This window comes from Fukomys damarensis, unplaced genomic scaffold (genome assembly GCF_012274545.1).
Source record: "Fukomys damarensis isolate Sample0158 unplaced genomic scaffold, DMR_v1.0_HiC HiC_scaffold_3, whole genome shotgun sequence".
Lineage (NCBI taxonomy): Eukaryota > Metazoa > Chordata > Mammalia > Rodentia > Bathyergidae > Fukomys > Fukomys damarensis.
In genome coordinates this window covers 47,560,097-47,571,791 of record NW_022900915.1, presented here as the reverse complement: position 1 = coordinate 47,571,791, position 11,695 = coordinate 47,560,097, and the positions used below count along the sequence as shown (strand labels likewise).

The window sequence follows — 11,695 nt, the reverse complement described above, 5'->3', positions numbered from 1 at the left end:
TGTGTGGCAGACAGCACTGGAAGTGCAGAGGGCTCAGGTGTGAGACACTGTAGGTGGCCTGGCCTGGTCCCTCCAGAGGTGGACATGCTGAGGCTCAGGACGCCTCCCTCTCATCCTTCCATGTCCATCAACTGCAGCCACCACCTCCCCTTTACTTCTCACCTCTTGCAAATATCAGCTTTATTATTACATCCAAACATGAGAGAGATTCACAGGAATGCATGGTTAAGACATTTGATTAAGAAGTGCAGGGGTTCTTTCAGATGAAAAATATATTCGATAAGTCTGGTTCATTTGCAAATGAGGACTGAAGTCATTTAGTTAGATGGATAATTTTTTCAAAAATCAATTTACCTTACCTTCACATTCAGATTTGTACAGAAATGTATAAATGCAAATGCATAGTGTACTCTAGACATTACTCTCTAATGATCATGCTTCATTTTCTCAAATAGCAACCTAGTTTTAGAGTCAACCTTTTGTACTTCATGTAGCAGTGAGAGTAGGCAGTTTATCTTTCTGTGTTTAGCTCATTCCATTTACTATAATGTTCTTCAGTTCTATCCATGTTACACAGATGGAAGAATTTGTTTTTGTGGGACCAAATAATATCCCTTTGTGTGCACATTCTCCATTTTATGTTGCCATCACTCATCGACAGGAATTTAGTTTTATTCCACACCTTGGCTGTTGGGAATGGTGTGGCAGTCACCAATAATGTGCAAGTGTCTCTATAGATTAATGGATCATGCTGCCCAGTGTGTCTATGGTGTACAATATGTTGGAAGTTTTGATAAACAGCACAATTACTCTATTGATGAATTCAGAGGACTACTTTCTCACCAAAATTTTTCTCAGGTTATTACATTACTTAATTTGTGGAGAAGAAAATTCTTTTCTTCGAAGTTATACATGCTCGTTTGAAAAAGAAGATAGAATTTGCCTGTCTTCATGGTTGTGTGCATGTAGCTGATCAGGATACAGGCAGGGTTCTTCTCACTTTCCAAGACTTCACCTTACCCTGGGATTGCAGAATCCTCTTCCATGCTGCCTGCACATCCTTATTTCTCAGGGTGTAGATGAGTGGGTTGAGTACTGGGGTGAAAACACAGTAGAAGAAGGACATAAACTTGGCCTGTTTGCTCTTGGCTGGGGGCTGGAGGTACATGTACATGCCTGGCCCAAAATACATGGTGACCACCAGCAAGTGGGAACTGCAGGTGCTGAGTGCCTTGTGCCTTCCTTCAGCCGAAGGCAGCTTCAGTATAGCCCTGGCAATGAAAATGTAGGAGATGAGCACCATTAGGGGAGCCACTACTCCAAATGGAAGATTTCCTAAAACCATTGCCAGCTCATTAGTAGAGGTGTCCCCACAGGCCAGCTTGATGAGCACAGGCACCTCACAGAAGAAGTGGTCCAGGGTGTGGTGACCACAGAATGGGAGCTGGAGAGTGAGTGTGGCCTGGAGCAGAGAACTGGCCAGGCCACTGCACCAGGAGGCAGCTACCATCTGCACACACACCCAAGGACGCATGATGAGAGTGTAGTGCAGGGGCCGGCAAATGGCCACATAGCGATCAATGGCCATTATGGCCAGCAGGGCGCATTCAGTGCATCCTGTCCAGGTATAAACATAGAGCTGTGTGATGCATCCCCAGGCAGCAATGGTCTTGTCTGGTCCCCACAGGTTGGCCAGCAGCTGGGGCACAGTGGTGCAGGTGATTCCGAGGTCCAGCAGAGAGAGATTGTCCAGGAAGAAGTACATGGGTGTCTGGAGTCTGGGGTCCACCAGGGAGAGGAGGATGATGGAGCTGTTCCCCACCAGGGTGAGGATGTAGGAGAGCAGGACCACTGCAAAGAGGGGCCTCTCCAGCCAGGGAAACTCTGAGAAGCCCAGCAGGACAAAATTATTAGGAAAACTCGCATTTTCCATTTCCATGGCATCTGTGTCTAATATACCGCTGGAAGGAAATGGACAAGGAAGAAGATGAAGTTTACTTTCCCATTTCTATAACCCTATGCCTAATACTTATCTCTTTCATTTTGCTGTTGTAATGATTCCCATGAATATTAGGAGATGTCATCAAATATCACACTGCTGCAAGACATTTATTATCTATTCCTTGACTTTGAAATAGAGGTGGAGCTGAAATGTCCTAGAAAGGATGATTCAGAGAGGCTGATATGCTCCTAGAATGTAGAAATGAAAGTCTGTGTTGAAGTTTCAGAAAGAAAAGTAATATTGTCTTGGAAATTTGTTGAGAGTACTATCATGTTACAGGCTGACAAAGCACTTGTATGAATTTTGTCCACACTCTGAGACATTGTGGAAAGCTGGGTTTAAAAGTGACAAACTAATTGGTGTGACACAGGAAGCTTCATGGACAACAGCACTAAGGCTTTGGCATGGGTGCTGCTCCATGCTTTCAGCCAGATTAACAGTGAGAGTTAAGAGTAGAGAGGACAAGAGAATGATTCCAAAAGCTTGGGCTCAAGTAAGTTATGGTTGCTGCAGACATTAGTGCCATTAAAAGAAGTGAAGTACTTTCCAAATTAGAAGAGGAAAGATGCTTTGAAGGCATCAGCATGACCCCACCTACACAAGGTGAAGTATATATAGTATAAATCTTTCATTATGAAGAGAACCCTGGAGTGCTTTCCTTGGGCAGGTCTGCCTAGATCATTGTCTCCCTCAGATTCATTTCTCCATGCTCAGCCATCCAGGTACTCAGAGGCCACAGCAGCCACTGTCCAAGGGGCCCTGGCTCCTGCTCATGTGGGTGTATGACCTTGATTTCATGGACACCATGCTTGCTCTGCAGGTACGAGAATTGCAGGTGTGGTTCATGGAGGCTTCTAGCAGCATTTCAGTGGGAGACCTGGGCGCCAGACTCTGTGTGGCAGCTTTCCTGTCCCCAGAGGGGGCCCCAGAGTGCCTGATGCATGAACTGTTAGGAAGCAAAGCTGCAGTGAGGGAATCTCAGGAATTTAGAGATTCCAGGAACATGGAACATCCCGGGAGGAAAGCTGTAGGCAGGGAGCAGAGGCAGAGGAGACAGAGGCCAGGAGGGTGCAACTGGCAAGGCCAGGGGATTGGGGCTGCCCCAGACCATAGGCGTGCACATCCTGCCACAGGTGTCCTGCGTGCTGGGCTGCAGCTTCGGGATTTAATACTTGTCTTTCTGGTTTTGGGTTCCTCCTTGCTATTTTCCTGGAATGGGAATGTTTACCCTCTGCCTGTCACACTGTTGGATGTTGGAACTTGCTTTTTTGTTTCGAAAGTAGCTCCCAGCCAAAGATTGCCTCGAGTCCCAGGGAAGTCTCTGGACTTGGAATTTCTTTCAAATTTTTTTTTTTAATCAGTGCATACTGACAATGGGGTTTCATTTTGACAAGTTTGCACATGTTGTAATGCACTCTGACTTGGATTTGGAGTGATGATGGAACTGTGAAGTTCTGAGGACTCCTGGAGTTGGACAGAGTGCATTTTGCATAGAGAGATGGATGTGAGAAATGGGGGCCAAGGAGTGATGAGAACTGTGAAGTTCTGAGGACTCCTGGAGTTGGACAGAGTGCATTTTGCATAGAGAGATGGATGTGAGAATTGTGGGCCAGGAGTGTTTTTTGTGCTCTGGACCCAGAATGTCTGGAGCTAGCTCATGTGTTCAGAGGCGGGGTTTTCAGGGCTGTTTCATCAGGAATGTTCTCACTTCCTCAGTGGGTTCATCGGGAGGGCAATCTGATGGCATCCATGGGAGGTGAAGGAGCTGGGCCCAGCTGGAGGTAGTGGCCGTGTGGAATGCCTTGGGCTGTATCTCATCCCTGCCCTTCCTGTCTGGCTCTCTCTGCCCTGCGCCACCATGAGGAGCACAGCTGTCCTCTGCCCTGCCCTTCCACGTGATCCTCTGACCTCAGGCCCAGGGGCAGTGGAACAGCTGACTGTGGAGTGAAATCTGTGGCCCCGGAGCCACAGTAAATCTTCCTCCTTCCTGCTGACTTTCTCACTTACTCGGTCCCAGGGGATGGCTGAGGAGCGCACCCCCTGCCCAGCCTGTCTCCCCTGCTGCTCTTTCTGTCTTCCACCACGTTCAGTAACCACACAGTTCTCGTGACCCAGAGAAAGGCCGTGCTGTGCTGTGGGTTTGGCAGCTCCGCAGCAGTGTGCTGCTCCTGCTTCCTCCTCTTCCTCACTGTCCGCTTAGGCAAGGATGGGGTAGAGGCAGGCAGCGCTAGAGCAGCTATGTCACACTCTAGATAATTTTTCAAAGTAAGAAGCCATCAAGGGGCTTTATGTTAGGCAATGTCTCTTCCACTTTTCTCATACTTTTTACATGGTAAAACAGATGCAGCATAAAATTCATTATTTTATCCAAATTTCAGCACACCATTAAATGGCATTATGTGCACTCATATTGTTCTGCAGCACAGCCTCCACTGGCCCCTAGAATCTTATCTATCAAACTCAGACTGGACCTGCTGAGTAATGTCTACCCATTCTTCCTTCCACACAGACCCTTTCAACCACGAGTCCACTTCTTGTGCGTATGAATTTATCTGCTCAAATATCTCAGAGAAACAGGCTCTGATATTATTTGTACTATTGAATTTGACTTTGTCGCTTTTACAATCTTTTCTGCATTCAGTCATGTGTCAGCATGTCAGAATTTCCTGTTCTCAAAGGTAAAGCGATATCCCATTGCATGCATACACCACATTTTGTCTAGACATTCTTTTTCTTTCTTTCTTGTCTTGGTGGCCTCACTGAGCTAAATCCCCAACCTAGATATTCTTTTTCTTTAAAATTAATTTTATTGGTACAATTTAAATATGTGTAGCATTCACATTCATGAAGGGGAATTTGTACCTGTACACGATATAGCTTGCTTCTTCTTTTTCTCACTTTCCCCTGAGTTTCATTCAACCCTGCTCCCCTCCTTATTTATAGAACTGTTGTTTCCATTTTCCCTCTCTTTATTTTTTCTTTTCTCTCCATTTTTCTTCATCCATCCTTCACTTTTCCCTTTCCTTTTGAACAGTTTCTTCCTATTTTTTTGTTATCTATTGTATATTTTTTTCTCCTTTACTCTTTCAGTGTCTCAGATCAGAGATGCAATGTGATATTTATTTACACAACTGTCTGATTTCATGTAAGAATATGGTGTCAGGTTTTATCCAGTTAGCTATAAATGTCATAATTTTATTTATCTTTGTGGCTGAGTAGCACTCTATGGTATAAAAAAGAACTACAAATTTTTGTATCCATGAATTGGTTGAAGGGCATTTGCCTTGTTTCCAAGATTTAGCTATTACAAACTGTGTTGCTGTAAACATAGGTGCATAGTAGGTTGTGTTATAAATTTTAATTCTTTTAAGAAGATACCAGGCAGAGGAATAGTTTGTTCAAATGGAACCTCTAATCCTAATTTTTTTGAAGAATCTCCACACTGTTTTCCACATCTGGTTGCACCAGACTGCACTCCACCAAGAGTGGGGAGGTGTTCCTTTATTCACCATAGTCCTACCAGCATTTGTTGTTGGTTTATCCCTTGGTTGCAGCCATTGTGTCTGGAGTAAGATGGAATGTCAGGTTTGTTTTAATTTGCATCTCTTAGACGACCAGTGATGTTGAACATTTATCACAGTACCTTTGTAGTATAATTTCAACTTAGGAATTGTGATGCTCCCTGCCTTACTGTTGTTGCCCAGAATTTGTTTTGCTCTTCTAGGTTGCTTCTGGTTCCAAATGAATTTTAGCAATGCTTTCTTTAGCCCTGTGAGGTATACTAATGGTAATTTGATTGAGATTGCATGATTCACCACGGGGACCCGAGCCTGGGAGCAGGGTGGGCTCCTCGGGCACCAAGGCCTGGCTTCTTGCTGGCCCTGCCACACCCAGGACCCCTCTGAGCCCCACTCTGCTTGGTCCTATGCATCTGCACCCGACTTCATCCTCTCCACCGCGTGCCCCCCCTCCTGTGAAGACCCCGCCCCTCCCGTGCACAGCTGGCTTCTTCCTCTGCTTCCCACACTGACTGCTGGAGGCTGCATCTCCTGTGACCCCTGCACCGGAGTCAGATCCTCTGTGAATCCGCCCGAGGGCTCCCCATCTGTGCCTCTGGGTGCTGCTGTGAGTTCTGAGTCCAGTGCAGTCTCTCGCTCACCCGCTTCTGCCTGTGAGCACTTTGGGTGTTTGTCCTGAGTTTAAGTTTCCTGTCTTCCCATGGTTTTGGCCGGGAGCAGCTATTTAATAAATACACGAATTAATGTCTAGCTTCACTTGCAAGTGACACTTCTTTCACTTATCACATAAACTGTTATTTTTTTGTCCTCTAATTTTTACAACACTCTAAACTTTGTTACAAATTTCACTTGTCTCATTCTGTGTCTCTGCCATCATTTAAGACAGTAGATTCCCGATTTTATGTTCTGTTTTGCTGTGTTTTACCTAAGATCCAGTGCAATTCTTCATGCACACTAGAGGAGAAGTTTGCAGAGGTGATTATTATTTTGTCAGTCTTCTCATGGGGTTTTCTGCGATTAATTTTTCCTTTGCCACTGACTTAAAAATGTGTAATTTTTCAGTCTTATATTTATTCAATCTGAAATCTAGTGGTTATAGAAGTTTCTGGGTAATAGTTAGATTTCAAAATGTTTGTTTTAGTGATTTTACTACGGTTACTATGATCTTACTGTATTGGACCAAGAGGAGCTCACACTCACCGGGCAAGGGAGAAACTTTCTGTGATGATTCTGCATGGAGGTCACTGGAGGAGAAAGAATGAGGTTTCCTGTGGAAGAAAACCCCAGCTGCACTCACCTTGAGGTGAAGGCAGAGATGCACAAGTGGGAAGCCAGTGGAGGAAAGCAGGATGGGCTCTAGTGAGGCACGTTCTCCTCAGAGCCTGGGTTTCATGGGCAGCGAACTGGGAGTGATCAGAATCCAGGCAGGAGAGAGACAGAGTGGTTAGTAGGGGGCTCCTGAGGGTACCTGGCTCGGCTCCCCTGAGACCTGAGCTAGTGCAGGGAGATCATTAATTCAGGGCCTCATGTGTAGAGATGAAAACTCTACAGGGAATTTCATTCCTGATTTATTTGTCTGTGGAATCATCTGGCTCTGAGGAATATGCCTGAGTCACCTGAAGACAAGACTCTGAAACAATATGATCGTCATTCTATAGAACTGATGCAGTCTCTTACCACCTGGTGCTGTCCTCTTGTCTCCTAGGTAATATAGAGGACTGATGCCAGCCATAGGGGAATTTTTCTTTAAAAATTTGAGAATTAATTACACTTGAGCAGCATGCCTTGAGCAGGTGCTTCATTTCCGTAGGAATTGAGAAGCATTTTATCTGATTACATAGTTATTTTCTTGCACTGGGACAACTTTATGGCAGTGTTATGCAATGTTTTATGGGACAATACCCTTTTTCCTTGAACTGAGGTTTCTTCACCATGGGAAATGGTTTCAATCAGCTGTTGCCAGACTCAGGCATAGCTCCAGGGTCTTTGTATCCTCAACGAAGTATTGAGCAAAACATAAGGAAGAAACAAGAATAGCAGGAAGTCATGCAACAAAAGTTTACTCCTCAGAGCCTGGGTGGGCTGATGAGTAAACTGAAGAGTGGGGAGTGTGAGGAGAGCAGCCTTGTTTGCTTTAGTTGTTGTAGGTTTAGAAACTTTTCCTAGGTTTTTGCGTGTGACTTGGGGACTGTGGATCCAACTAATTGAGATTTTCTACCCTGACTTTGGGAGCAGGTGTTTTGACTTTACTTGGCCTAGATGAAAGCCGTTTAGCTCCCAAAGTGTGTGTGTGTGTGACATGTACCATGCCACTGATGTTATAATAAGCTTGGGTATTGCTATGATCGCCCTGGATTTCTCTGAGGCAGTGGCATGCATGCTGCTATTGCTCAGGGCAGAGGTCAAGAAGTGTGACAGGGGAAGGAGTGGATTTCTCAGGCTCACGTCAGGATGTTAGGGGATGTGGTGAGAGCAGGGTGCTCCTGTGTCCCCAGGAGGCAGATGACAATCTGTGTGTTGACAGCCTAAGGCCTGCGTGTCTCCCACACTTGCTGCTTGCTGCCTCCCATCACTGTGGGCCAGGCTTGCAATGGTGCTAATTACTATGCTCAGAGAACTTCAGAGAAGTTTGTGTTCAACACCTGTTGAACTCAGCACCTTTTCCCCTCCATGGGGACTGGAGATGACTTTGAGTTCTTTGCTTTCAGAATATTTCCTCCATGTCTTTCCTCATCTAGAATTCCTACTGCCTTTGTATTGTTCTACCAATGCAGTGTGTTCTTCCCAATCAGCAGCAGTCAGAATCTGCTGGTAGCATAGTCTGCCCTTTAGATTTAAGTTAAAGGGAACTTTAAATTCCCTTTAGATGGTGTTAGGGTGCTGAAGGTGCTGCGGGGCTCACTGGACTGTCTGAGGCTCGGGCCCCTTCTTCCTGTGAGACCTGTATTCACCTCGACCCTCTCCGTCAGAGACCAAGTGTCTTTGTGCACAATTAGTTCAGGGACTGCAGTAATTGAGAACTGAAAATTCTAGACTAATGCTTCCGAAAGCCTTTTTTTTAAAATTGTACTTTAAACTATTGGTGGAGGTTAATAATGACACAAATGAGCAGATTTCAGTCTTTCCTTGTGCCATGTGACTGCTTGCAAATGTCTGTACTAAGTTTGATTGCAATTTTGGACTTTGAAGAATGTGAGGTTTTCATATTGGTACATTTTATGTATACAACGCAATGACATTCGTCAATATAAATTTGTAGTTCTGCATCATATATCTTGGTTCTTATTTTTACCTCATTCCCCTGCCCTCTCTTCAACCCCTCCATGCCTCCCTGTTTACAACCACCTTTTTCCATTTTTTCCTTTCTCATATTATCTCCATTCCATTTCTTCTTTTTCCCCAAGCCTCCCACTTCTCCTTCCCCTTGGACATTTTCTTCCTATTTTACAATGTTACCTATTATCCATTTTGGTCCTCATTTCCACTTTCAGTTTCTCACACCAGAGAAATTACCTGGTATTTACACACGTGTGTCATATTTATTTTACTTGAGTATCTCCTCAGTGTGCCTCCATTCAGCTATAAATGTATCTGATTTTGTTGGGTGCTGGCCTGTGCGCTGGCAGGAGTGCTGCCATCCTAAGCTAAGTGAAACCATTTTTGAGTTAATTTTCTGTTTTAATGGCTAAATTTCTGTTTCCTAGAATTGTAGTTTCTTATTCCTGTAATCCAGCCATTACAGTTATCTTGGTATTTGTAATCCATGATAGTTTATGTTTATGCCTATTTCTTCTTATCTTATGCTAAGACATTTTGTGCTTCTCTGGAGTTTCTCCAACTTAACAACCTTCGAGTTTTATGAGTCACCTGGTGTTTTATGACGTCCTGACTCTGTAGAAGTTTCCGAATGCTTGTTTTAGGTCAGATAAGATTGTCGTGGTATTATCATGTCCCCTCCTCTTAGGTTTGTGGTTTTTTGCTTTAAAAATCTGATGCTTGCCTACAATAAACATCGCCTTGATCAGATTCCTGTCTTGGCGTCCTTCTTTCACTCCTTGCCCCATCTCCACCCGACCCTGTTTCAGGTTTGATACACTGCTGGACAGTGCTCTGTGTCACTGGCTCACGACATGATTTCTCATTCTTTATGGCTGAGTAGTACTCCATTTTGGAAAGAATCCCACATTTCTTTATACAGTCTGCAGATGATGGGCAATTTTTTGCAGTCTTTAGTTGTTACATATTGTGCTACTATGAGCCTGGGTGCACATACATCACTGTGGTATGATTCTTTTGAGAAGATACACAACAGGGGAATAGCTAAGTCAAGTTGGACCTCTGATCCTAGTTATTTGAGGAATCTACGTACTGAATTCCAAATAGTTGCACCAGTCTACACTTGCAAAAACAGTGGAGCAAGATTCCTTTTTTCCAACAGAGGTACCAGCATTTGTTATTGATTGATTTTATAATAGCAGCTGTGATAGGTTGGTGGGATTTTCTTGCTCTGAAGTAAAATATTCATACAGCTCTAAAGAATGTCTCTGTTCTGTTTAACTTTACAGTTGATGGTGCTTACAAAAGCACACCTGCTGCCTACCCCAAGCTCCTAAAGTCAAGCTTTCATGCTTGTATCCCCATACGCCAATCACAACTTGGCTAAGAAGTAGTCTTTTCTGCGTATGAATTCATATAACAAAGAGTGCCTTTGGCAACCTCTTCAGGTTCCCTTCTGGGTTTAACCGCAGGATGAGTTTGCTTTTGTTTTACAATAAATTCTGCTTTCTGCCAGGCTAATTTGTTCTGGTGAAGGGGACTCTTCCCTTAGGGATCCTGGAAAGTCAATCAGAGACAGACTCATCAGCGTTACCTGATGTGCACCTGTGGTTGCTTCAGGAGACATAAGTAGTCATCGGATGCTCCTTTTGTTTTCTTTCAAAGCATCTCTAGGTAGGGGATTCATTCTGTAGCGAATGAAGAAGTCTGAGTCTTCTAATAAGATATGTTCTGAGGTACATGACACCATATTCTGAGCTATATATGCTTTGTAATTAACATGTTCATCACCTCATTACAGCAAGTCTTCATTTCCTCCACTTAGAAGCACTTTAGAACAGCAAAGTGAAACGATGCTCTGCTGTAGGAACTGTGCAGAATATCTCACTCTCAAAGACTGCATAGCGCAAGTGAGTGACAAGTGTTCTAGGTGATTTCTTGATATCTCTATACATTATGCAATTTTGAAAATAAAGGTGACAGACGACAAGTATATTTTTGTAGCCTGCTGTTTTATTTAACGGAGTGTACTGGAAACCTCAATCAAGTCATGTCAACAGCACACTCTCTTCACGATGTAACTAATATCCTTCTTTTGCATCCACCTAGTTGTTTCTTCACACCCTTCTCCCCTTCATTCCCTTCCCCTTGTTAAATAATAGTCTCTCTTCTACTTTCATGTTATCAATTTTAGATTCCACATATTAGGAAAATACAAAATGCTCATCTGTCGGAGTCTGATTTATTTCACATAACATGAGGATCTCCAGTCCCATCCGTTTTCTGGCTCGTGACTTAACTCCATTCTTCTTTATGGCTGAATAACACTCCTCGGTGTAGATGTGCCACATTTGGTTTCTCAGTCACCTATTGATGAGCGCCCGTGCTGGTTCCGCCTCTTGGACATCGTGAACGTTGCTGCAAGAATCATGGGTGTGCAGGTGTCCCTGTAGCACGCTGACTTTAGCTCCCTTGGGTATATTCCAAGAAGTGTTACATGTGGCCCACATGGAGCTCGCTTTTAGACCTGAGGAGCCCCATACTCATTCCCATAGGGGCTGTGCTAATTCCCTTTCCCAGCAGCAGTGTGGGGATGTTTCTTCCCCCTTTCTCCACGTCCTTGTCAACATTTATTGTTCTTTGTATTCTTGCCAATGGCTGTTCCAACTAGGGCGACATAGAATGGCAATGTAATTTTTCTTTTTTTGGTACTGGGAATTGAACTCAGTGTCTCTTGCTTTCTAGGCAGGTGCTGCACTGCTAAACTGTATCCTTGGCATTCAAAATAGTTTTGATTTGCATTTCCCTGATGGCTAAAGACATTCAGTATTTTTGCATATACGTATTGGTCACTGAACCTTCTTTCGAGCAGTGTCTGTTCATTTGCCCAGTTATTGAT

The 11,695-nt window shown here is 44.1% G+C and overlaps 1 protein-coding gene across 1 annotated transcript; it reads right to left on the bottom strand.

Annotated features, from left to right (window-relative positions):
• Positions 1-973: 973 nt before the first annotated feature.
• LOC104873237 (olfactory receptor 15-like) lies at positions 974-1,939 on the bottom strand. The gene has a single exon (XM_010639834.1). The coding sequence runs from the start codon at positions 1,937-1,939 to the stop codon at positions 974-976; it is 966 nt and encodes a 321-aa protein (XP_010638136.1).
• Between the last annotated feature and the right edge of the window lie 9,756 nt (positions 1,940-11,695).